At 47.2% G+C, this 27,080-nt stretch overlaps 1 protein-coding gene across 2 annotated transcripts in view; it reads left to right on the top strand.

The window, feature by feature from the left end:
• The window catches only part of GPC3 (glypican 3), a 143,758-nt gene that overhangs the window by 80,260 nt on the left and 36,418 nt on the right, over positions 1-27,080 (top strand). For both annotated transcript variants that reach the window (XM_027899375.1, XM_027899384.1), the window contains exons 4-6: positions 5,142-5,275; positions 7,749-7,874; positions 18,961-19,081. In XM_027899375.1, coding sequence (XP_027755176.1) covers positions 5,142-5,275; positions 7,749-7,874; positions 18,961-19,081 — 381 coding nt within the window. The remainder of the gene's footprint in view (positions 1-5,141; positions 5,276-7,748; positions 7,875-18,960; positions 19,082-27,080) is intronic.

Genomic DNA, 27,080 nt, shown 5'->3' with positions numbered 1-27,080 from the left:
AATGTATATTTTTGGTTTAAGCCCTTTGGAATTTAATTAAGCGGAATTCTATAGCAGCGCCTGAGTAATAGACTTCAGGATCACTTTTATGGTGACTTTGAAGATAAACAGGGCACAAATGTGATCTTTATAATGCTAATAATACTTGTGATGTGTAGGGGAGTAGGTTGTTAAAAAGAACTGGGGAAGAAGCACCAATGCAGGCAGCAGTAGTACTGAGGTTTTCAGCCTTACTGGTCAAACTGGGATGTATCACTCAAGGATGCTCAGCATTTAGTGGGCACCAGTTGGTTTCTCTGAAGACAGCATGTTTTCTTGATTTTTATGGTCTCTTGATGTTCTATGCATACTGTAGGAAATCACCCTTTCAGAGGCTGTGTTCAAATCAATTATAACAGTTAATCATTTTTCAGTTTAATGTGTGGCTTCTCCCAAAGGAAACTCGTGAATAGGTATAAAATGACTTATGTGAACTCTAGAGAGCAGAGGAGATTGCAGGAAGAAATCTTCAAAAATGAGGCCATCCCCTTGAGGGGAAAAAAATACTGTGTCTTCCTGGAGAATGAATCTATAAGCAGAAGAGTTCATAGAGAAGACAAATGGAAACTCCATATAAAGTTTAAGCAAAGGTCAAATACAGCAAGCTCTCCTTTAGAGCAGAGTGGAGCTCCTGGGCTGAATGAAAAGTGGCAGCAGCAGGTATCCAGCAGTGTCTAATGCACTCTCTTCTTGTCCAAGGGGAAGCTGATTAGCTTTTTTTTTTTAAATAATCTAGAAAATTACTAATACGTTGTTATTCTTAAAAGCAATGCTCAGATTGGCAGGAGGATCACACTGCTGCTTTCCAATTCCTTGCCCCCCTGGATTTGCCTGCTGATGGGCAGGGCAAGATGTTTATACCCTGTGTGGCCATGGTCCCTCATGCCTGGGCAGCAGAGCAGGTTCCATCTGTAGCCTCAGTGGTATCAGCGATTCCATCCTGCCACAGCCAGGCTGGAGGTGCCTGTGGGAATTCTGCCCTCCATCAGCTGCACCGAAATTCTGATCCTTGCACAGAACCTGGTATTGTGGTCACTATTTCTTTGATATAAATTAAGCTTATCTCAATCATCCCAGTTTCGTGTGCTTGCAGGTATCCAGTGGATCAGTATGGTGCTTTACACCCACGTGGTCGACCCATGTGGTTGATCCAGCTGGAAGCAGCCGCAGCAGCAGACCTGGTCCCTGGCTGCTCACAGCGCATCGTTCCTGTGCAGCCACAGGTTCCCTGCAGTCCTCAGGCACCTCTTATCTTAAATTAATGTGGAAGCGTTAAAATTGGCTGATAGTGCTACTCCATTAGCTTCGTCCCTGCGCTCCTCTCAAATCAATGTTCCCTCTCAAGCGGAGCCATTACACGGCGTGTGACTCCCCGGGGTGTTGGGAGCCAGCTGCTTCCCCCTCAGGCGTGGGGACCTTGGCCACAGGCAGTGCCCGAGGAGCTGTGCCTGACTTGAGGATGGTCCCTCCCTGTGGCTGGAATAGAAGAAGTGGAGCAGTGGGTAGTGGTCGTCAGAAGTCAAAGCGTTCCCCTCGTGGCCAGGGTCACGCTCGCATGCAGGACGCTAATTAAATTGGGTAATTAGTGAGTTTGTTAATGAGCTGGGGTAGGGAAATGTTGCTTTGGCTGTTACAGTATCAGTGGCTTTAGGGGCTTGTGAAGGCTCAGGTCTTTGGGAGGGTTTTGCTTGCCTGGTGTCCCCTTGCTGCAGTTTTTCGGTGGACTGGCAGATTCTTTTAAAAACAAAAAGTCCAAATCCTGTTGTCTAAAACACACACTACGCTTTGATTTACTTATGCATTTTTTTTGTGGCCTGGTGTGTCAAACTTCAGCCTCATCTGTGACATGGATTAAGAGACTGCACAGCTCTCACAGTGACTGTACTTGTAGATAAGGGCTGATGTATATTTACGATCCCCCCGATAGCTGATGGAGTGCAGAGCCTGAGGAGAAGAGCCGGCAGTTCCGTTCTGTCAATTTGCTTTGAATTTCGATTCTATATTTGCGTGGCAAAATATAAAAAGGGAGGAAACCACATATTAACCGCTGTCGCTTGACACTGTTTTGGCACGTGCCATCAGATACGCTGCCTTCCTATTGCTGTCCCTCTTGCAGGCACACCACTGTGCTGTGGAGCTGACTGTCCTTGTCCTGCCAGAGCAGGTGATACCTGGACAGATGAAGCATCACACTTTTTTTTCTCCCCAAGGCCTGAACTTGTGTTGTCCCTTCTCTGACTGTCCTGCAGGGGCATTTTTCTGGACTTTTTGGAGCTTACTTTAAAATAGGTTAGGAAGAGACTGGGAAGCGGTGTTCATGTGTTCCTGAGCTTGCAGTGGGGACTCAAAAAGAGGGAAAGATTGAAATAGGATTTCTGAGCTGTTGTCCTAGGACTGCTTGTGGCCCAGCAGACTCTGGCAGATGGTTTGTGAAATCCTTCCCTCCCCCCAAAAGCACACACGATGCCGCCCCTGCAAATGAGCAGGCAATCTGTTACTTATACATTCACTCACTTTATTTTAAGTTCAAATCTCAGCAGGGGATTTGACTAAAAGGTGACAACCATTTTGCTGTGACTTCACAAGATGGGCTGCAAGGTTGTTTTTTGTTTTTTTTTTTTTTTTTTCCTGAAAAGGTTAATTGGTGCTTGAATAAATAAATAAGTAAAAACTTGGATGCACTGCTCAAACTTTCTACCTTTTATCCATGAAGACTTCATCTGCTGTCCCATGCCACAGCTAGCACAATCCTGTTTGTGATTTCACCCCTCACAGGAGGGATGGTTGGACTCAGTGATCAGTGCTTGGACTTGATGATCAGTGGTTGGACTTGATGATTGTACAGGTCTTTTTGAACCTTAATGATCCCATAATTCGAGGAGCCCATGGTATCCAGATGCCACGTCGGGCTGTGAGGATGCGGCTGAGTTGCACCTCTTGTACAGGAGTTGGGAGCAGAAGGGCTGAGGTGCCTTGGTGCTAGGTGGGAGATGAGGCAGCTCTGGTCTGCCTGGCTGCTTTGCTGTTTGAACACACTCTGGGGTGGTGCCATTGTTCACACTGTCGCTCCGATCCTCCCCTCCCATTCAGTGCCTCTCTCCATTCTTGGGAAAAAGCCTTGATCCTGGACTTGCTCTTCTCTCTGAGTTCAATAGGCTTTGCCAGCTGAAAGCCAGGCTTTAGAAGGGGAAGGAGGGGCTTTTCAAAGAGCTGGGAAGAATCAAAGGGAGTCATCACAAATGGCAGCTTAAAATATCCGACCTTTTCCCGCTTCTCTCCTCTGCTTGACGTGCCCATGCAGAGTGTGGGTGCAATGATGCTGCTTTGTGGCATTGCTTCCTCTGTATCTGCTGTCCTGGAGCTTTTGTGTACCCTGTGTTTCCCTGGGGAGGCTTCATGGCTGGGGTCAACTCTGACATCTGGAGGGGAAAAGTCCACAGACCCCCCTGTGCATCCTCACACTCTCCTGCTGACCCGCCCTTTGCAGAGATATTGGCACAGCCAGCAAAGAGAGAGCACGAGATGTCCAGACCCATTCCACAATGGTGGAGTCTCAGGTCTCAAATGCCCTTTTTCCAGGTCTCCTGCTGTCCCATGTTTTCCTCCTATTCCTGTCTGCTTGCATCAGGGGACTACCTGCAAATCCTATAAGAGGGTGATGAGTGCTAAAGGAAAGCCCAAAAGGCAAAGAAAATAACCTAAAATGTGGTCATTTTTCTGACTCCCTCCCTCTGTGTTTGAAGCCTGCTACATGATTTAGGGAGTGCAGTAGGGCTGATACATTCTTCAGCAAGACTTAGGTTTGGCAAGGCGGAGAGGAGAGACAGCCAAAGGGAGGGAAAAGGAGCAAAACCAGGTAGGATGTTGCAGAAACTACTCACTTGGCAGCTGCAGGAGGAGCAGCTTTGGCAGAGGGAACTGCAGGTGCAGAAGGACCGGTGGGAGCATCTATTCCCACCGTGCTGTGAACCAGAAACTGCAGTGCCCAGCTCCCAGGAGGTTTCTATTTTACTCTTTGTTGTATAGCAGCCTGAGCAAACAAACTGTGCTGCTCTTGATAATGAAAGAGGTGACATTACTAATTTATTTGCCCACCCAAATGCAGGATGTAATAGAACAGAATTAATCTCTTCTCTTTACACATCAGATGCTTGTAGCTTTGGGCAGCGGGTGTGCTTTTAACCTCCAGTGTGCAGCTAACTGGGAGTTTAGCTGACTGCCTTGATGCGGTGTGGCACGGAGATAAACGAGGTCTGCAAGGATCAAGCATTTTATGGGTGTATGGTTGGTCCCAAACCTGGATGTGTGAGGTAGGATGAGGCTTACAGAAACAGAAGTTGGTGTTAGCTGCGGTGCCTTTGTGGTCCCAATGATCAGCCAAACTCCCTTCACAACCCAACACAGATGAGGCCTGCAGAACAGCATAGGGTGGGTCAAAAGGCGAGTTTCACAGCGGCAAGTAGTGCCATGGGGGACCAGCTGTCTCTAGGTGGTGTCCCAGAGAAGGAAATGACTGCAAATCCATCTGCAGCAGGGACAGTCTTGGGACGGTGGCCATGCGAGAGAGCTTTAACGAGGTGGTTGGGATTCCTTTCCTCCCTGCTGCAGCCGGTTACCAAATCATCTGTATGCTAATGAGCTAATTTGTGCCATTAGCAGAGCCCTGTTAATCAAGACCTCCCATGGTATGACGGGGCTGTGGCCACAATGCTTGCTGTATTTTAGGCCCTGGGTCTTTTAATTAGTAACGATGCGTGTCATGCTTATCCCTGGGTATCTGCAGTGCAGCCTGTGCAGATGATGAGCTGCCGTGCAGAGCCAGGGTCTTAGGATTTACCTTCCACAGGTAAATCCCACAGGGGCATTTTGATGCCCAAAAGCTTTGCCTGAAGCTTCCTGCATTCCTTCCCACAGGACAGGTATTTGTACAAAAGCCAGGTTGTATCTTTAGGACAGCAGTTTGCTTTCAGATGCATGTATGAGCTGTGGGTGAGATGGGGACAGACCAGCTCCTGTGCAGGTGCCAGGGTGCATCTTGGCTATTGTCCTGCAGTTTTTCTAGTCCCAACACTCCCTTGCTCTGCTGTGTTTGTTTTTTCCAGATCAGCCGGTTATGTGGCCACGCTCAGCAGAGGCAGGTTCGATCAGCTAATTACCCTGAAGACCTTTTCGTTGACAAGAAGGTTCTGAAGGTGACTCACATTGAGCAAGAAGAAACTTTGTCGAGCAGGAGGAGGTGAGAGTGGTCAGGCTGAGTGTGGTGCCTGCTGGATGGGCTACAGGAGTGGTCACCATATGGGATGGCCCTGTGGAAATGGGTGGGAGAGCTCCTTATTTCCCTTACCTATAAACCTGCTTTTGGCTCTGAAGGTGTCTACATGGGTTTTTTCACCTAGTGCATTCTTTTTTAACCTATAAAACTGCCTCCTGCTTTTCATCTTTGTTTTTCTTTTTGCAATCCGCCAGGCATCCAGGTTCATACACCAAATGCCTTGTCTGGGTTTCTTGGCTACTGCTGTAGTGCCAAAAACACTCACAGTTGGAAAGGGTCACTCCAGCCTGAAATGTTGTGTGTTACACTGTGTGTGTAGGTAAAGGGGATGCATTTCATGGTGGTTTTTTTGTTTTGTTTTGGGTTTTTTTTGTAGTGTTTTTATCATAGTTCAGAAATGTTAACAGTCTTTTACTGAGTATTTTGTAAGTGAAGCAGGTGCCTCTAGTGCTAGCACTGCACCTTGTGCTTCCTTCCCCCTGTACACAGAAGCTGTAATTAGGTGGGCTCATGCTGGTGTGTTAGGGAGCAGCATCTACCCCCTGCATCTGAAAGCACACCCAGAGATAAGCAGTGCCTCTACTGCTCTCTTGAATACCAGAAAAATCCCTGTGGAAGAGAAACAGGCAAGCTTCACAATTTTTGAAACTGGAGAGATGGAGTAAATTGGATGGATTTCTCTTTGAAAACTAACAGGGCCACATTCTTGATACGGTTCCCAGGAGATGCAGCACCGGGGCTTGCATTCCTCCCTTGTCTCAACACGTTCGGAGGGTTACACAGCCCAGGCTCTGACAGAGATGTCTTTTGAGGACTCTGAAGTCTAATGAAATCTGCAGAGATGAATTACATGGGCTCATACCTGCAGATACAGAGGAGTTTCTCCCTTCCCTGCCCAGCAGGGAACTCTGCTCCCTAGGAAAGTTCTCTTCCATCTGTTCTCCACAGTGCTACTGGGGTTTGTGGAAGAGGAGCAAGGCAGTGCCTGGGATGTGAGGAGCTGGGTGCAATGGGCAGTGAGGCTTGTCCTGCTTGGGGTTTGGCCTAACTGAAGACCCAGGTCTTGCCTTATTTTGGCTTGCCAAATGGTGTTGGTTGGACCTTCTGGTTGGACCAGCTGTAAGGCCAGTGCAGGAGATGGATGTAGGAGGTGATTCACGCAGGAGGTGACTGTCTGAAGCACCTCTTTGGTCTGTGCAGGAGTCTGTGGGCTGAATTCTCACACTTTGGAGGGGCTTTAACTCAACAAACTCCTGATTGTTGTCATGGACAGTGACAGACTGGTCAGTGTTTGCAGTTCCCGTGCAGGATGTGCTGTGGTGGCCAGAAGGAAGACTTGGGTGGCCCTCGGCCTCCATGGGCTGCAGCTCTGCCGGCGGGGGCTGTGCCGGTTCCACCAGGGAGGAACAGGCTCCCTGGCAGTGAAAAGGCAGCGCAGAGCACAGGCTCCTTCGCGGCTTCTCCTTGTGTCGCCTGCCCCCAGCTGGCTGTCGCGGGCTTCTGCTGGAGAGGGAACTCCACGGAATCCCAAAGCAAAGAGGGACAGAGGGAGCTGGGCACCCGCTCTGCACACCAAACTGCCTAAGCTTGCAGTGCAGCTCCCTCCAGCTGCCAGGGCACGGAGTTCCCCCCACTGTAGCACCCAGGGGATGGCCCTGAGAGCGCTCCAAGTGCTGATTCCTCATCCTCCCCCCAGGGAGGAAGGAGGCTGAGAAATAAACTTTTGCCGAAGGAGAAAACATGCTGAAACCAAGCAAGGAGACTGTGAGGCCAAGTCTTACTACCTCCAGTCCCTGCTATTCATATTATCATACTTTTGGTGCCATTTACCTTATTAAATCTGTTGGTGTTTCCTGGTGACAGCTGCTGAGTGTCCCCAAGGGGACTGACCTGCACTGGAGGGATGTCACATCCTACTCCCAGAGCCCCTGTCCCCTTTCTGGCAGCTGTTAGAGTCCCTGGGGTCAGCCTGTGTCCCGGCACCTCTGGGCTGCTGCTGAGGGTGACCAGCTGGGGACAAAGGTCCTTGGTGCTGGCAAGGGAGGGTGCAGGGTCAGAGTGCAGCCTGATTCACATCCCCTCTGTGTGGTGCAAGCACTGCTCCTGTGGCTCTTTCTGCCTTCCTGGGGCAGAGCCATTTTGGTGAGTGTAGAGACTGTGTCTGGCTTTTGCCTGCAGCACTGCTTGGCCAAGGTTCTGCTGCCCCACCATCCCTTCCCATCACCAGCAGGTTTTGCTCTAGAAAACACAGCTTGAGCCTTTGACTCACTAACGTCAGGGGACAATGCAAAGAGCTACTTAAGGTCAGGAACAAAACTATGCTGCACTCAGCTGCTTTCTTGTTGTGTTTTTGTAATTACTTTCACTAGTTAAAATGCAAAAACCCCATCTTCTCTTCCTCTTTTAACTGAGCATCTTTTCCCCTCCTTTCTTCCAGGGAACTCATTGCAAAGCTGAAGTCCCACAGCAGTTTTTACAGCAGCTTGCCAGAATACATCTGCAACCACAGCTCTGCTGTTCAGAATGACACCCTTTGCTGGAATGGACAAGAAGTCGTGGAGAGGTGAGTCACATCTCCCTTCCCTCCCTCTCTTCATCACTGCTTATCTCTTCCCCACCAGGCACCTGAGCAGTCTGTAACCAGGACACTACTCACTTTAAGAACCTTGTGGAAGTGTCCAGCTGTGCTGCAGCTCGGATGGATGTGCAAAGTCTGCACGGAGAGAAGTGATTGTGTGCTGCCCTCCACTGAGTTTTCTGCTCAGTGAAAACCCTGCATCCCTGGCTGGTTTAGGTCAGGATGGGTTGGCAGCTGTGGGCCAGAGACAGGAGAGCAGCAGCAGCTTGACACAGCCATGCTGCTGTGGGAGGGTTCACCACAGTGCCAGGGATGACTCCTCTGGGGCAGCAGTGAAGGCATTGCCACCATGAACAGCCTGGGGTGGGGATGTCTCCAACCTGGCTCCATGTAGTGGGAGCAGGGCAGCATGTTTGGCATCCCCTGCTCCACTCAGGGAGGGACAAGAAAGACCACCTTGTCGGGTTTCTCTTTGCCATATCTCCGTGCTGGAGGAGGTCAGGACCACTGAGCTCTGGTGGTGCAACTGCTGCCATCTGACCATCTTCCCACCACAAAGTCCTGGCTGTCTTCTCTGGACCAAACCATTCACATCAAGGTCCAGCTCATGCACTGGCCACTTTTCCCTGCCCCACTCACTGGTTCTGAGGATGTTGCGCTGGTAGTTGTGAGATTAATGGAGACAGGCAAATGCAGAATTCACAGCATAAAGGGGAAGGAAGCGTTAATAGAAATGGAAATTTTTCATGCAAAAAATGCCCCTCGGGAATGTTAAATAATGTGGAAATAGAACTTGGAAATGTTTTTTATAATTATACATAAATCTCCTTTAATCACCTTACTTTGCAAGGCATCCTTTGCTATTAAGTAGTTTGCATAAGGGAAGAAATAGAAATAAAATCAAGAAGTGGTGAAATGATGAGATATTAATTATGACTTCTTGATCAGTAACCTCAGGTGGTAATTAGCCTGTACTTGCAATACTGACCTGAAACACTGAATAGACCAAAATAGCATCAAACTCTAGTTTGAAAGAAAATGACTCAAGCATCTAAGATCACACGCTTAATAAAACGAATTTACGGTGCCTAAGGAAAAATGTGTCCTCTAATGGTACCTATTTCTGGAAAATCTCACGTTTCCATGCCTGAGAAGTTCAGTTGGAAAAAAAAATTAATTCAATATTGTCTCACTGGCTGTTAATTAGAATTTTTTAAGCAGAGCTATAAACACTGCAGCTCTGGAGAGGAAGACCGAGGGTGAGGTCTTCTCTTATGACGGTTCACTGGGGCCATGGCCAGTGGCCCTGGTCCAGGTCCTGCTGATGCCACAGCTGGGTGAAGTGGTACCAGTGGAAAGGTGCTGAGTCCAGATCTCCCCTCAAATGTAAGTTTCCCACCTTGTGTTTTTAGCATCTGCAGCTGTAACACTTCCCAGGGTGGCCCTCTGCTCCATGGGCTGAGAAAGTGTCTCATACCTGGTGGTGTTTCTGCCAGTGAAACTACAGGAAGAACTCAGCTAAATAAAGCTGAGCTAAGGTGATGGTCCAGGGAGCTCCTCTCTCAGGACCCATTTGCAGAATGTTTCAAATAGAAGCAAACATGTAGTTAAAATGATCTCTAAAGCCAATTGCATTGCTTCATGCAGAGTCAAAACTGACTACTTCACATACTTGAACTTCCCAGCCTAGCATCTGTTTCTGAGAGTCTGGGAGGATTCCTGAAAATCAGGAGCATTTAAGGTAACGGTGCTCGAGTACCCCAAACTGCCAGTTCCTTTATTTCAGTGTTTTCCCCAAGAGGGAGCCAAGCAGCTGTTCATGGTGTGGGAGCTCTTATGCAAGCAGCTCTGAGAATTTGTGTTATGTGCTGGAGTGTTTCTGGCTTGGCAGCAGCAATTCTCCTGCTGGACTGGTGAGCATTTCATTGGTCATCAGGCTCCACGTTACCACTTTTCGCAAGAAGTTTGGTGTGTTTTGATATCTAGTATTAATTTCAGGGGCCTGGCCTGGTAGTTGCTCCACACATGTAGTGGTTCCCAGAAAGAAGGGTGGCAGAGGTGTGGTAGGATGGCTCCTATGACTGGAGTGTTGGAAGGGAGGGATACAGGCTCTTTAGGAAGGACAAGCAAGGGCAGATGATAAGGGGGTGTTACCCTCTATGTGAGTGACCATCTAGAGCAGATGGAGTTCCTGGGAATGGATGAAGGGCTGACTCAGTGGGTCAGGATTAAAGGGAGAGCAGGGACAGGTGATATAGTGAGGCTCTGCTTCAGGCCAGCAGGCCTGGAATTCTGAGTGGATGAGGCCCTCCCTCTATGGACAGACAGGACCAGCCTTACATTCACAAGCCCTGGTCCTCATGGGTGGCTTCAGCCAAGCTGGTGTGTGTTGGGGGACAACACAGCAGGGCAGGAGGTTCCTGGATTGATTAGAAAGCACCTGCTGAAGCTGCTGAAAGTTTTGCATCATCAGGGGAGAGTGATGTTTTGGCTGGATGACGTGTTTCCGTGTGTTTCAATGTCTGGTGCTGCACAGACAATGGGTAAAACTGCTGGAGCATTGCAGTGTTGGTGTGAGCATCCATATGGACACGTCTAGGATTTGGTGGCATTCCAGTAGGGTTTGTGGTTATTTACCTCTTACGTCTTTAATACAGTATCCGAGCGTTCATTAAGTTAAAGAGGGGCCCTACTGGTTTGTCTGTTTTCTGATCTCTCTGTCACAACAAAATTTGCTAGTTATTCAAAGCCTTTTTCCTATAACATATTAAGTCATGCCTGGAATAGCAAATTCACAACCCCTTGCCAATGCTCTCAAGTACTAAATAATACCGACAATGTGTATCCTGTTATTTGACGCAAACAGCCCCTTCTGCACCCTGTGCTCCTCCTCTTGTGGTTTTTCTGAATCAGTGTTTACTCTATCCTGTTTATGCCAGTGCTTTGTTATCCGCAGACAGTGAGAATGTCCCTCCTTCCCACGGGCCGGACACGCTCCGTGTCTTTCCACTGGGTCTCATTTCCCAATTTGAGCCTTGAACCATCCTCTGTTTCCTCCTTGCCCTTAACTCCCTCTGCCCTGATTGAAGGTGGAGTGTTTGTCTGGTGCTTCAGTGCAATGCAGCTGGCTGGAGTATTTCATCCTGCTTTCCTCCTGACACAGCAAACCGTTTTTGTGGAGTCCTGTTCAGACTCTGCTTTGCTTGTTGTGGTGATCGAGGTCCAACTCTACTTGTAGAGTTATGTTCTCATTTCACCCCTGACTCTGCGATTTCCCACTGATAGGGAAAGGTTACAATGCACTGATTGCACTCCTTGCCTGGTGCAGCCCCTTGCAAGCCCCCTGAGATGAGGAGCTCTGAGAACCCACTTGATTGAGAGCATTCTACACCTTGGCTTGTGGTGGGGCTGCCATGCAATGTGCTCTGCTGGTGGGTCACTCATCCTGCTTTGTGTATTCCAGCCTTTGTAATATGATTCATCCCTCATTTTCTTTTACTGAGTGTTACTTTGTGATCCTTTGTGGTCATTTACTTCTCCACATTGCACGATGTAATGACAAGAATTCATCCTCCTTCCTGAGGTTTTGTCTTTGGGTTAATAGTTTGATTGCCATCCCTATTGTGGATTTAGGACATGGTGGCTTGAAATAATTGCTTGCAAACAGCAAGAACCGTACCAGGGAGGTTGATTTTTCTGGTTGAGCAGAGAAGTACCTGTGTCTTTTGCTGTGCTGTTGCTGTGTGGTTGAAGAACATAAGCCAAAGAGGGAAGAAAAAATAAAAGGCAACACATTCTTGCTTTTCACACTTTTCAAAGTGTGCAAAAACACATTGTGCTTTTATGGGGTGCCAGAAAGAGTCACAGCAAATGCCACACATGGCACATTTTACCACTTGCAAAGAGCTTGTTGAGGGGTCACAGCGCTTGAGTGTTGGTGGTAGTTTGGGCCCAGTCCTGATGGATCTTCCTCTGTCTCTTTGCATTCCTGTACCCCTCTTTACAGCTTTTCTGGGCTCAACTGCAGGCAACTCCCTGAGACAGACGTGTAGACAGGGTGAGTGTGCCACAGTTTAAAGCTGCCTAAGCGAGGGTTTCTGTAATGCCCCTCCTTGTCTCTGTTTGTCTTCATGCCCCATCCTCTCACCAGACCTCATGCTGGTGGGGTGAGGTGGTGAGATGCTGTCCAGCCTCTCTTACCCTTATCTCCATCCAATGTAGAGAAAAAACAGAGAATGATTCTTATCACTGGAGTCCTGACTGAATAATTAGCTCATTTAAAGCCTTCAGCTTAAATCAAGTAGGTGCTAGATATAAAACTCACCTCAGTTCCTATGGGAGCTAGGCATCGGAATCTCAAAGGTGATTTGAACCTTATATACAGTATCAGGGTTTTGCAGCATTTAATACTAAAAGCCTATTAAAATCTAGATTCTCAGAGTTTAATAATCTGCTTACACGAGTATATTCCTTTCAAGCTGTTCTGAATAGAATGACAGCAACATCTGCCCACTGCAAAATTTGTAAGCACATTAAGCATTGCTGTTAGATATTGCCATTGCCAAATTTCTCAAGACAAACGTGTACATTAATCTAAGTCACCAGCATAGCTCTTGTTCTCTTTGTACCAATTCAAAATTAATATATTTTTAGCACCTTGCCAAATCTCTTCTTCAAGCTAGAAGTCTCAGATTTCCCTGCTGTTGCCAATGTACCGTGGTTTGTTTTAATCATACAAATCATAAACAATGAAAGCACAATTGGAAGCAAGGCAGAAAAATGAGATTCTGTAATTGGAACAAAGGAAATTCCATGCCAGCAATAACCCTTTAGTTCGTGAAGGGTTTGGTTATTTCTGGCAGTACTGCAAAATATCTGATACAATGGAGTCCCCAAAGAGGAGGGCTGTATAACTTTTCAAGCCCATAAAACACAGCTTTGTAGCAAATGTAAGCTACAATGAAAGGATAGTAGGCAAATCCTGTGGGTTATTGAGTGGCTGTAATTGTTTCCAGAATATTTCAGAAATGAAGATCATGAATCTTCCTCTGTTAAGCCTGCTGCCTCATCTCAGGTTTAGCCCATTTTTCCATATCTGTTTGTCTTGACTTTAATTGAAATAAGAATGGAAGGAGAGTTCAGGTTGTCTGCAAACTCCCATTGTTTTCCTATGAATATTATAGTTTTTGCTGTCCCTTCTGAAGTCCCATCTCCTAAAACCAGGTGACTACCTGATACCTCGTGTTTATAACTAAGCTGTCAGCTGAAGGACACTTCCCTTGGCAGAGAACTGATACAACAGGATCTGAGAGGGCTGTCATGGACCAGGCTTCGAGGTGTTGATATTTGGAAATCCAGCAGAAAATGGCTCCTTTTTAGTTAGGTGAGAACACTCCCCACTGAGAGTGTTGGATCCTCCTGGTTGCTTTTGAAGCAGCTTGTTTGGAGCTGCTAGTGGTGTAAATTGACTGCAGCATCTCGAGCTCTGCAGGGACTGCAAGGAATCACTGTAAGCAAGCAAATGAGTGCACCTTTCAGACCAGAAAGGCACCCAAGAGCCGTACACCCCACCTCTCTCCTGCCACTTGCACCCCATGTAACAGATGCCTGCATATTGTCAAGGGAACACTCACCCCATATGGAAGAGGACAGGTGGGGGGGGATGACTGGTATGATTGACCAGGTTACCTCTGGACAGTCTCTCTTTAGAGAGGAAACTATCAGGGGAAGGAGTTTTCACCTCTTCTTGGCGGCTTGTGGGCACATCTAGGAGTTACACCCTGTCTGCAGGGCAGGATGAGTGGGTTGGAAACAGCTTTTCAAGCCTTTTGGCCCCCACTGCTTGCACTGCTGATGTGACACAAAGGTTGTCTCACTACAACAAAAGTTATCAGGGTCAGAGAGTAAAATGTTGGCTTCACCACTGCAGCCACCTTTACTGAACCATGAAAACCAGCTGGAGATAAGACGTGGGTTCCTGTCAGGAGTGTGGAGGGAAGAAACTTTGCTTTGCTTTCTCCCCTTTTTCATATCTTTTTGCCTCCTGTGTGGTGAGGACTCGGTGTCACCAGTCCACATGGTCTATAGTAAGTCATGTCTTGAAATGCAGAGCAGCAGCGTGGTGGGATTGCAGATGCTGGGAATGCTGCTCTCACAGGCTCGAAGCTCACCTGTTACCTCTGGTGCAGTGAAACCTCTTCTCTCTGGCATTGTAGTCCTGTCTTGTAGCAGTCTGTGTTGTGTTTGTCCCCTGTGCACTCTCTCAAACAAGTATGATCCAGTGAACATGGATAGTAGAGGAAGAGCCTGCAGGGGATACCACGCTGTTTAAATCGTGGTGCTGTGTTTGAATAAATAATTTGCAACTGGAAGGCAGGCGTAAATTAATTGTTATTTGAATAACATACTTACTTTCCTTTTTCTAAAAGGTGTAATTCTTTATGTTTGACTTCCATGATTACTTTCTCTAAATCACACTTCAGGCATTGCAGTAACTCATCTCAAAGCCTAGCATGGCAGAGTAGGATGAACACACGTTTTAAATTCATTGCCATATATTTAAATAGCATTTGTCATCCTGCCTTCTTTGCTCTGAAATGAAAGCTTGGAACGAGCTGCATTTGGACTGGAAAGACCAAACATTTACAGGAGACATTTGTGGATGGTGGGGAGAAAAGGAGGGGAAAATCCCTTAATTTGACGACATGCTTGGGCATTTATGGCTGGTGGATGAGAAGGAGCAGGAGGGGTCTGTAGTTATGCCATCCCCACAGAAGACTTCAGATTGTTGGTGTTTTCATTAGATGGTTGTCTTGAAAGTAGTTTTTAACGAGGGCCACTTATCAGCACATTTTAAAACGTGACATTTGTCTTTGGAAAATACCACATCCCCCAGCAAGAGCCCATACCCAGGGAGCCCAGGCAAGGAGATGCTGCTGACTGACGTCAGACACGTCAAAGAGGAAAGTATTTTGGGCTTTGCTTATGAAGTGGAAGCCAAACCATGCTCATGTTGCAACACTGATACCCCATTGGCACAGGGACCCCCGGGGACCGTGGGGTGGACTTTATCCACTGTGCATATTTGCTGTTCCCTGTTGATATCAGTGACCATGGCAGAGGTATGTGATGGGTATAGTGGAGTGGCACAAGTGTCTTGCAGAAGGGCTGTTTTATTGGCATAAGTTGAAAGCAGCTCGAGATGGCTCAGAGACTTTTCCTTTTCTGCACTGTGACTGGAGAACATGGGAGGAAGGAGCTGCTTTGGTTTTGTTTTGCCTGTGAGCCCACTAGCCCTGCAGCAGCTTGGAGTGGTGGGGGTGCAGCGGAGCCTTCGTGGGGCCTGTACTGGGACCCCCATTCTCCAGGTTGCTTAGGGCCTTGAAAAGCATCTCTCTGCCATATTAAGGCCCGGCTGCTTGGCCCAGGCTGCAGGGAGGGGTGCCAGCTGCCTTTTCCAGCTTTTCTGGCATTTCAGGAATGCAGGTCGCTGGCTGAAGCTACATTTCAAAGCTTTTAACCCTTTGGTTGGCTGCATTCTGCATGCCTGAGCGTGGCCACCCCAGAGAGGGGCACAGCCTAGGGGAGCTGATGCCTGAACACACCAGGAGGTCTCAGGTTGGCCATGAAGAGGCAGTGTGTCCCAAAACATCCATGCCACACAGCACTTTGTCTCTGGCTATTTGGACTTAGCATGTTCCTGTGTGTCTCCTTTTTGTCATTCACGATCAAAGATGTGCAGCTTGCACTGCCCACTGCCTTGCTGCTTCAAATGATAATTGTGTAATGATGCAAATCATTCATTTTGGGTCTAGTACATACCCTTGTACCTGGCCAGGTGGGAAGCACCAGGTGGTGATGCTTTGTTTCTCCAAGGTTGCTTCCTTCTCTAGTAGACTTAATCCCCTGGGAAGAGTGATCTGAGGTCCTCACCAAATCCCAGCAGAACTTTCTGGAGAACAATTTCAGTTTTTGGACATGAAGTTATAGAGTAACTTGTAGTACTATTGTAGTAATGTGTTCCTCCTTTCTGTACAACAATGCTTAGGCTACAGAGATTGTCTCTGGCAACTGTTGTATGGATTTCAGAAGGGATTTCACTCACTCAGACCCAAGCTATTGTGTTTCTTTATATAAAACTGTTTAGGAAAGATGTTGTATTAATTTAGGTATGCACCAAATGGGCTTGGTCCTGCTCATGCTAAAACCTGTGTGAGTTTGCTTGTTAAATTTCTGAAACCACAGGAGACTCTTCAGCAACGCACTTTTGAGTTCCATTAGTGTTTTAAATTAAATTTACGGTGATACCAAAGGCGGTAATTTCTTTGGCATCTAAAAAGTCATGCGTCTTCTGGATGTTTACATCCAGTCTCCAGATGTGTTTGTCAGGTGGGCACGGTGGCAGTAAGGGACTGTATGAAAAACAAGCAGCAGGATTAATGGTTTGCTGCTCCCAGTGCTTTGTTCCCCTGCAAAAAAGTTCAGCCTAAGTATTAGCAGAGCCGGGCAGGTCTGTGCTTGCGGCAGCAGCAGCCTCTTCCCACGAGATGGTGCTCGGAGCATGCGGCCAGGCTGTGCCAGGAGCACAGCCCCTCTCCTGGACATGGGCTTTGCAGGCTGGCACCCAGCCTGGCTTGCTCTGGCCCCACTTGTCCCAGTCACTAAGCTTTCAGCATACAACAAGCCTTCTAATTGCATGTGTGAGGGCTTTGCTGAACTGGGAGCTATTGTGTCTCAGGTAAAGCTGTGTTTTGTGCCTCACAGGATAATGCAACTATTTAAAAAAAAAAAAAAAAAAAAAAAAAAGAGAGAGAGAGAAGTATTTTACAAAATACTGAGTCCTACCAGGAGGCCCCAGCATGGGGACAGGTGTAGAGAGCAGAGCTCTGAGTATGGTGCTGGTGCTGAAGTGCAGGATAGTGGGCTGACTATGCAGGCAGCTGCTCTCATGTTGAGGAGCTAGTGGGGCTTGGGGAGACCCGAGTAGATGTCTCTGCTTTGCAGTGACACTTGTACCTGGACAAGCTGTTTATGCCTGGAAACAGGAATAAACACGGGCATAAACACATAATAAACAACATGTGCCTCTGTTGTAGGCACATACACCTCCTTCTCCTGTTCTTTTTCATCTGTCATCTCTTTCAGGGCAGCATCTCACAGGCTCGTCAGCCATCAGCAGGGCTGTGTATGGGGAATGCCCAGCACTGGGGACTTGGCTGGAGATGCAGAGCTCCTGAATATAGAACTCCTGCCTTAGAGTGGAAATCAGGCTCACTTTTGTATTTTACATTATGTGAATATTTCAGGTCAGGGGCAGATTCCTGCTGCACCAGTATAGATTTGAGGTTGCCTTTGCATTCCAACATGTCTGAGTCAATCTCATTCCTAATTTAGAGTTTAAGTAGACCTTAAACCAAGCCCCTGTGTGTCCTTGAAACCCTCAGTGTGTCCTGACAACTCTTGTGGCCAAATGTCCCTGTGCCTGTTGCTTTCCCCACTAGCAAAGCATCCTCCCTGAGTTGGCCCCACCATCCTCCCGTCTCCCTCCCCTTCTTCAAATGCCTGCTAAAGTCCTACTTTCAATCCAAAACCTATGTGAAATGGGCCGACTGTCATTGCCCAAGCTTGCCTGGCAGCGTGGGGATGAAGGATTAGCTGGGCAGGGGAACAGGGAGCTGACAGACAGGAAGGCAGCCGCTAGGTGCTGGGAGCTGGTAAAAGACGTGGTATGTAGGAGACGAGTGCAGAAAGGAATATTCATCCTGCTTACCCACAACACTGGAAAAACAGATGTACAGTAAAGCAGACTGGTACTGGTGTTATCTTGGTGATCTCACTTTCGTAGGCTGTGCCGGGGTTTGGCAGCGCCTGCTCTGGCTGACAGTTCTTGGAGACGAGGACTTGTTTTGTGCTCGAAGTGTACCGTGGCCTGTCACTGGGGCTGTGATGAGTACCAACAACCCACAGCTCGAGAAGGCACCCGTGTGCTCTGTGCCACTGCTGTGGCTGCAGCAGGCAGTGCTGGCAGCCGAGTGCTCTGGTCCTGAAGCCGAGTTTGAGGTTGGTGTGGATGTGCTTGTCTCATGTCTGGAGCATCATGAGCCGTTACCCCGGTCTTGACTATAGGAATGCGTTCCTCTGCAGGCAAGTGAGCAGCAGCCCCTCTGTCCCTCTTCCCCTCACTTTTATTACTCTGATAAACTTGGCCATTCCATAAATCTTGCAGCAAGTGAATGGATATTTCTTTCCTAATTGCCAGTGAAAAAGCTGAGTGCAAGGTTGGCTGCCCTCCTCTGTAGAGTTGCCCTGGCAGCTTAATCTGCTTTATGGGGGCTTTGCTGACTTGAATAATACCTGTGTAAATCAAGGTACCCCATGGTGCAGAGCCTAGCACCTTACCAAAGTCAAAGTATGTTCTGTCTGAGCAGTTACTTTGATCCCCAAGGCTGGATCTCATCAAAGACTGAAATCAGGATTGTTTGACAACACCTATTTTCCATTAGCAATGTTGACAGCATTAATTATATTCTGGTGCTTTAATTCTTTATTATTGAAATCACACATCAGTGATAGTCATTATTTTGCAAGGGGGTTGATGTTATGCTAATCAGCTTGCAGTTAACTGGGTCATCCCACTCATTTTTTTTTTGGCTGTGGGCACAACACTACCACTCTTGTACTGGAGTCTCTGTGGTCTGCCAAGATTCATTTTAAACAAACATGAGCAAGCCAGAATTTCTGAGCCAGCTTTTTTAGGACTCTTGGGTGCAAGTTATGTGAAAATATTTATCCCTGTTGTATACTGTTTAACATCTTCCTTGGTTACTAATGGACTGGAAAGGAGTTCATTGTCCTCAAGTGATACAACTACATCATCTTGCTGCTTTGCAAAGTCAGAGCAAAAATTTTTATAGGAATCTTCTGCCTTTTCTTTGTCATTATTAACTGTCTTGTGCTTTCTGTTTTAGAAAGGGATGATGCTTATCTTGGGATTTCTCTTGTTTTTACTGAACTTTAAAGATCTCCTCTGTATTAGCCCATCACATCATGGTCTCTGTTCTCACTCCTACAGGTACAGTCCCCAAATCACAAGGAACGGAGCAAAAGCTCAGTCTGGCAACCATGAGGTGAAGATGAAAGGTCTGGAGCCAGTGATCAGCCAGATTATTGACAAACTGAAACACATCAACCAGGTTTGTTGCAGACGTGCCAGCAGGGATGGCTCCAGAGTGGGCGGTTTCCAAATCAGTTTGGCCTCCCCCACACTTTCTTTGGGCTCAGCCAGACAACCCAGGGTGTCTCCATCTTCAGCAGCTCTGTGCAGAGCCCTCTGTACAGAGCCACTGCCACCTTGGCCCTGCACGGTACCAGGCTCGCAGGGCACACGTGGCAGGTCCTGTTGGATACATGCTGGTGTGATTCTCTGTGGGTCAGTGGGAGCTGTGGGGTATGTGCATTGCAGCCTTCTAGGGCTCAGCCTGTGCCTGGCCAATGTGTGGATGCATCCCTGCTTCTGCTGGGCATCTGTCCCCTGCACAGTGGAGGACCAGGAAAGATGGAGCTGCCATGGTCCCCCTGAGCACAAGGTGCTGGCAGGGGCTGTGTGGCACATGCCTGATGTCCCCTCTGGTCAGAGGAATCCCATTTGGTATTGCTCATGGCTGGCAGAAGGGATCACCTGTTTCTTTGCTGCATCTCCCTGGACATCCACTCCCAGCAGCTGCTGGGGAAAGTTACTGTTGAAAGGGGAAATGGCAGGGCTGGATGAGATCCTTTCTGCTGGGGAGGAAGCTTCCTTCCCACTGCCTCAGACCTGGCATCCTTCCTGGGACAAGCAGTATCTTGTCTCTACCCATCATGCCATGCCAGATTAGGTCTGTGAACAAGCCCCACTGCTACCAGGAAATTAGGTGGCACCTCTGTACAGTGTTCAACTTGTGGCTGTCCTTCCACAGAGTTCTTCCACAGCACTGCCTTGGGCTGGTGGGCTGGGGTCCAGCTCTGGACATGCTCTCCCCCATCTCTGTCACTGAGTATGGGACGCTGCAGTAACTCAAAGAGGGGATGTTTTTCAGGAGGCAGATACCTTGGGCTTGCTACTTTACTGGGACCCTACAGGTCCCACACGTTCAGGTGGAAACACAGTTAATGCAGCTGAGCTGCCCAGTCTCTCCTGAGAGAGCTCTTACCAGTGGGGGACCTTGTTCAGGGTCTCTCTGGCATGCTCTGGGCAGCAGTGAGTTCCCGGGGTTAAGCCCAGCTTTGCTTCCCGGCCGGGTGGGCCGTGAGGGCTGCTCTGTTTGGAGTTGCTGTCTTAGCAACTTTTCTGCAAACCTCTGCTTTCCTGCTCCTGCCACTGCCAGGGACTGTTTTCATAGCTGTTCCCGGTTTAACCCCAGTGGCCTGTGATGCAGGCACGCCTCATTAGGTGCTGTCTGGGAGTGGGATGCAGCGAGGGATTTGGGGTCCCCAGGAACGCCCCAGCATGCGGGAGCTGATGTGGGCAGCGGCCCTGCAGCCTGTACTGCCTTCCCTCACGGCTCCCCGTGCCGAGCGGTGCCATCTGCCAACAGCCCATAATTACTAAAAGGGGAAAGGGGGGGGGAATAGCATAATCAGCTCCCTATTAAATGGGATAGAGGGCAGGCTTCAACCTGCAGGTGATAATGATATTTTGCCGTTCACAGTGAGAAAGTCGCACTGAACAAAACATGGTTATTAGTGTACTTGAAACTGCTGACATAAAGTGGTTGTGAAATGCTGGCTGCCAGACTGGGTCAAGTTAGGTCTTTGCTGAACAGCTCAGGCTGCTGAGGAGTGGAGATCTGTGGAGTGGGAGACCCTGGGTAAACACTGCTGAGCCCTATTCAGCTGTTTGCAGCAGCAGAGTGTCTCTTGTCAGCTGCTGCTCAGAGAAAAATAGTGGTAAGGGGGTGAATATGGTCACCTTTAGTTGTGATCTCTTTCAATGCTTCCCTTCCTTGGCTTGTAGGATCAGGTTGGAACATATTATGGGGGGCAGGTAAACTCTTTTGGTTTGAACAGTGGAAATTAAGAGTCTGAAAAATATTCAACACTCTAGTAAAGTTGTGTTTGAGAAAGAGGAGGAATTGAGAATAAAATCAGGAGAAAATGGGAAGTGGTTTGTGAAAATTAGTTATGAAGCTTGCCCAGAAAGCTGTGGATGCCCCATCCCTGGAAGTTCAAGGCCAGGTTGTACAGGGTTTTGAGCAACATGGTTATCCCTGCCTATGGCAGAGGGTTGGAACTAGATTATCTATAAGGTCGCTTCCAACCCAAACCTTCCTATAATTCTATGATATGATTCTGTTCTGTGGAGAGTCTGTAGTCTGTGATAAGTAGCTTATAAATGGTGAAAGTAACTGCAGAGGTGACTTAAATTTGGGATCTGGGGTGCCAAAATTCACCATCACACTTATTTTTTTGACCTAAGAAAGTTTTGAGCTCTCTTTCACATGCGGAATGCATCTTGAATGCCAAAGAGTAGGAAATGTGGAAGGAGCCGCAGCTCTGGATGAATTACAGTTGTGTTTTTTAGGTGTTGGCTTCAGATTTGTGGAGCAGTGGGGACTCCTGAGCTGGGGTGGGGTGAAAATCTCCTTATCCAAGCAGCTCAAGCCAACAGTGGCTTTTAAGGATTTTCCAATATCCAGGATTTTTTTGGGGAAAAGAGCGTCTTTGCAGTGCTCAGAGCTGTAAGCCAGATTCCCCATGTGACTACCCGTAAACTGTGAATCTAGTACAGTGCTGTGGCTTCCTCACAGTGTGTTGTTAGAGATGCAGCCTGGATTTTGTGGGTGCGGGCAGGCTCAGAAACCATGCTAGTTGGTGCAGTTCTCATAGAGTCCCAGAGATTTTACCTGTAGGTTTTTGCTAAAATGTCTGTAATTTGCTGATGACTTGGCTTTGCTTTATTCCAGGCTGCTCACACTGTTGAAAATGTCTGCTTTCAGCAGTTCGCCACACTTTTGAGCTTGCTTGAGTTTGGCAAATGTGTTGTGTGTAGAAATCGTGCTCGTCCTTTAGTTCATGTCTCCTCAAACCAAATCTAGGTAAATGTGCACACACACACATGAGAAATTCTCATCAAACATTTGCAGTTTGAAAGGAGAATGGGGTTTGTGCATTAGAATTAAACCTGTGGGAACTGAAAGGATTATAGAAAACCTAACCCAGAGAGAAGGGAAAGTGAAAGTTTCCCAGATTGATTTTTTTGGTTTGAGCACCTTCAATCAAGCTGAAATAAATAAATAAATGAATAAAGCACAGTGCCTGAGTAGTATACTGTCTCAAGTCAGCCCTTTCTGGATGAGTCACCCTCAGTGGTGCCTATTCATTACATCAGACCATTTTTGTTTCACCCAAATGTGTGATTGTGGCTGATGCTATTTTTCGTGTATTGGTGGTTGAGATGGTTTATTATTGCCATATTGAAAGTAGATTTTTTTTTTTCCCCCAGTTCTGTTAGATGTCTACCAAGTTTTGATTTGAGTTATTTTTGTTGTGTGCCCAGAGGCATGAACAGCCCATCCATAAATATTAGCATTGTTATCTCAGCTGGGAGGCTAAGGGTCACCTTCAGGAAAATGAGTTGGAATTGGTTCCTAACTTTTATTTCCCAGAGTGGATGGGGTCTGTTTCTAGCTAGAAGGGTTTTCACTCATCCCACACGTAAAAGTATATTGAAACTGAAAGGTTGTTCAGTGTCAGTGCAAGGTCTTGCTCAGTTTTTTTGTGACTCGGAACCATCCCTAGGCAGAAAGCTGTGTGCGAGGTGAGCTATTTCCTCTGGTCATGCAATTTTCCTCCCACCACTGGGAGACATTTGGATGGCTGACAGATGGGTAAGAGCTTCAAGAGATAAACATGGAGTTGGGAGCTGTGGTGTCCCATGCCCCACAGCCTGGGAGCTCTGCCACATTGGTGACCTCCTGTTGATCATCCTCCTCCATGAAAGGCTCTGGAGAGCGAGCGGACCTGAGTGATGCTGATGTGAGGATAAAGCAGGGATCTGTAGTACCAAATTGGCTGATATGACACTCTTGGTCTTCTCTCCTGTCCTTGTCTGTCCTGAGGTGGCTTTTGTGCCCTCTCCAGTGCCTATGGGGCTCTGACACCACTGCAGCAGATGCTCTACCCCATCCTTAGTGCAGTTACCTCCTTTAGCTTGTGCCCAGTTCCAATCCCTGTTTATGTTTAGTTAAATCCTAGTGTTTATCACAGTACTGTCTCGAGGAAGAAGAGCACAATTTTTTAACAAAAGGAGGGAACGACCACACCAAAAATGAATACTAAAATCCATAAAAGGAAACTTAACTGGGGGAGATGTGTCTTTACAAAATTGAATGGCCTGGAAACATACTGTACATTTCCAGACACTCGAGTTAAGGGCTCATTTAGAATTTTTCAGATATACTAGAGTTTGACAGTTCTTTGGTTTCCACATCAAACAATCTGTAATTTATTGCCCCATATAGGGACTGTGTTTTTATCATATTGCATATTCTCTAGCCAGAAATCTAACTACCATATAAGCTCTTGAAAAAATAAACCCTTTGGGGATGGGAATCCAGGCAATATGCTTTCACAGACCCTGAGAAACTCCCTTTGATTTATTTCCTTGGAAATAAGGGGAAGACACAATTTCTTGGAATGATGCAGCTGTTCCCCCAAGCAGGGTCTTGCTGCCTTTCTTCATGTGCTCGGTGTAAAGACCTGGGCCCTGTGGTGAGCCCCATGTGAGAGACCCTCACGTTGCTCTTCTCTGGGTTTTACAGGGGGATGGGAACAAAAATTCAGAAATTTTATGAGGCAGTAAAACACAGAGCTATAGCTGGAAGGGAAAAACAAAAAAAAAAGCCAGGAGGCTCAGAGGTGCGACTGACCGAAGACAAAATAGACTTGAAGTTCGCATTAAAAGCGCAGCCCGGGCATTTCCAGAGCTGTGTTTGAAGCTGGTTTGATCAACCAATATGTCCCATATTTGTTTGTAGGTTTAATGGGCTGTTTCCCGGCGGCCTGGCTGCTGGGAGAGGGCATGGTGGAGGTCACCCAGAAGTTAATTTGGAAAGAGGCCAAAAGGCCACAACTTGATTGAATCAAATGTAAACAAAATAGGCCTGGGAACGGTGTGATGCCCTTGTGCCTGAGAGTCCCTTGCAACCCCTTTGCTTAAAATACAGAGTGTGGTGGAGCACTGGGGACCAGAGAGGAGGGTCTCGCCCTGCCGTGGGGGAATGATGCTTGGGGAGGCAAAGGGACCCAGACCCTGCTCGGGGCATACAGGAAACCTGCAAACAGGCTGCCGAGTGGGGCATGGGGGCTCTCGGGGCATGGGGCAGCCGTGGATGCTCCCAGGGGAGACATGAGGTCCTGGGAACTCACCTCACCAGACCCTGACCTGGGTGGCTCAAAGTAGGGAAAACTATGAAGTTTATTATGGGAGAGCCTGGGGAGGTGAGGACTTTTCAGGAATATATTTCCCCTTCAGAAAAATCCATGACTTTGACGGATTTGGTGGAACACCATTTCCCTGTGCCTGCTAGGCTCTCTGAGGTTTATTATTCCCACTGTATTTTAATTCCCTGATCAGATGAAGCTGCATAATAATTAGAAAAATGTGCACACTTCCAGATTGTTGAATAATGTGATACACAACACTAATCACTTGAAAACACAATATTTAAATTGCACCAAAGCAAGTCACTTTTGGCTCCTTTTCCACCTTTAAATTTAATAAGTTAACACTACAATGTCTGAAATGCTGTGTATGTGCAATATAATCTATCAAGTCCTCAAAAGAAATGTTAATAAATACAATAATTACTTGGACATGCCTTTTGTTCACCATCATTAAACAGTTTGTAACAATTAAAATATTAAAACCACATGTTGTTGAAAAGCGACCAGACATTGCAATTATTTCTTACTAAGGCTATTAAATAAAATGACAGAAGATTTTTATTTTAATGATAAATGCATTATGGAATGGATCAGTTAATTCTTCTTTACTACACAAAGTAATCTATAGCTCCACCAAGTCTAGGCCTGGTATTTAAGTACTAATTCCATCATCCTTTTAGCTGTGCCCCAGCTCCCGTTAACGTGCTGGGTAAATGCTCTCCTACTCTGTTCAAGAGGTATTGACAGGATTTTGCCAGGGCAGTTAAATCAGGGGACGTGTGACCCTTGGTGATGAGAGCATAATTAAATTTGGAGATATCAAGCCCAAACCCCTCCTTCCCCTCTTCAGGAAGAGCTGGTGCCTGCCCATGCCAGATATTGCCCAGGACCTGTCGCAAACCCCCGGGCTTTATCAGGGTTGTTGTGGGAACGCTGTATCCACAGGTCACCCAAATGAGTTTTCTTTAACGGGAGAGATTGTCTGGACCTGCTGTGTTTGCATGCCTGTTTTCAAACAGAGGTGTATCCTGGGCTGTGTTTGCTGGAGTTTGTTGCCTGTTCTAACCATGATCTTGCCCGACACAGAGGGAGTGTGAGGGGTGCACAGTTAAGATCCACATTGTGCAGTGATATTTTCTGTGGAATGTGATGTATTTTCTATTTTCAATAAGGAAAGGACAGTAAATAGGCATTTTTCAGGTACTGCTCAAGTGACAGTGAATGTGTACTGAGGGCCTAAGCATCTCCTGTGAGCTGTGTAAACCCAACAAACCCTGTCTGTTACTGACCTGTTGGTTTTGCTGATGTTGGTGCCAAAACATCTGGCAGTATCAAAAGTGCTCACATCAGACAGTTCAATAATTTATTGTAGGCTTTTCCTCAGCGCACCCAAATCCTTTGGTCCACAGCCATACAATCCTTTTTTGGGGGGTTAAATAATGGGACTCCAGAGCTGTCATTTCTTGAGACAAGATTCAGTGTTTTCTTGTCCTTCCTATTTTCATTTGGCCTTTCCCTGGCAGTGAATTTCAGGAACACACATGGGAGGACTGAGAAAGGTGCATTCCTGTGTGAAGCCATATATCTCCTTTATTGCTGTGGAAAAGGAATATCTCACCTGTGCATCCTTTTTGCTAATCCCACCTACCTTTCCAGGCATGGCGACTCCACAGCTTTCCTGGGCAACTTATTCCAATGCCTGAGCTCCATCTCCTTGGCTTTTCTCTGCAAGATCAGGAAGCTGCTGGGGCTGAACTTGGATGGGTAGCAGTTCTGGCTGGTTTCCATACCAGTTTATTGTCTGGCTTCCATAACCTTTGGGTAACATAAATAGCCTTTTATCACTCTCCTTCCCTGAAATTCCCTGGTTGCCCTGGTCTTATGCACGAGAAGGGATTCAACTTTGTCCCTGTGGCTTCGGCTCCCGCAGGGAGGCAGGTGCCTCAGGTGTGTCCTGCAGGGACCAGCCTCCAAACAATGCTGTGGAAATCAGCTGGGGAAGAAAACAAATGAACACCTTTAAAGGGGATTCATTTGCTTTTGTGTCTAAAACGTGCAGCTGATGCACAGTGATGCCTTAAAATAAACACCAGATATCCTGTACCGTGCTGGAGTTTATCCTGTTGTGAAGGAAACAAACCTGAAGGAGTCCTTGTGCAGCAAACCCCAGTGTAAGTGGAGCCGTTGATACCAGATTAACAGTTAATTACAGTTATTCTGGGCCTCATTAAGTGTATCAAGTGTCACCTGTGCTGTAACTTAGGCTGTAATTTAATCAGTAGATGTCTGAGGTAGGTGTCCTCCCTGATGGTCTCCATAATAAAGGATGCAGCTCTCTGGTGTTAGTGGGTTGATTGGTAGTTTCCTCATGTTTTTCTCCAAAAGTTGACTTAACAGCAAGGTTTTTATAATGTGGTCCAGACTGAGAGGGGATTGGGATTCAGAGAGCTAATCGTCATCGTCCAGAAGGTAACCTGTAGTCTTCTTGGCTGAAAAACAAATGCAATTGCTTTTGTTCCCATGAAAAAGCCTCATTATCAATAATGCTACTTTTGATTCTAGACTGAGGTTGTGTAAGATTGCTTAGCCTGCTCAAACTACTCTGGGTTTGTGTATGTTGTACGTTGAAGGAACCAAAAGCATTTGTTGCTTTTGCATCTCTTGGGTGGGAATGGCATTGCAAGGTGTCTTTACTGCTGTGTGCAGGAAGGTGTTTAGCTGGCTGAAGCAGTTCATCTTATGGTCTCAGCAGCTTTGTTCTTGCAACAA

The sequence above is a fragment of the Empidonax traillii genome, unplaced genomic scaffold (genome assembly GCF_003031625.1).
Source record: "Empidonax traillii isolate 1590-97213 ecotype Southwest subspecies unplaced genomic scaffold, ASM303162v1 scaffold20:size5563877, whole genome shotgun sequence".
Classification (NCBI taxonomy): domain Eukaryota; kingdom Metazoa; phylum Chordata; class Aves; order Passeriformes; family Tyrannidae; genus Empidonax; species Empidonax traillii.
This window is presented reverse-complemented; position numbering and strand designations above follow the sequence as displayed.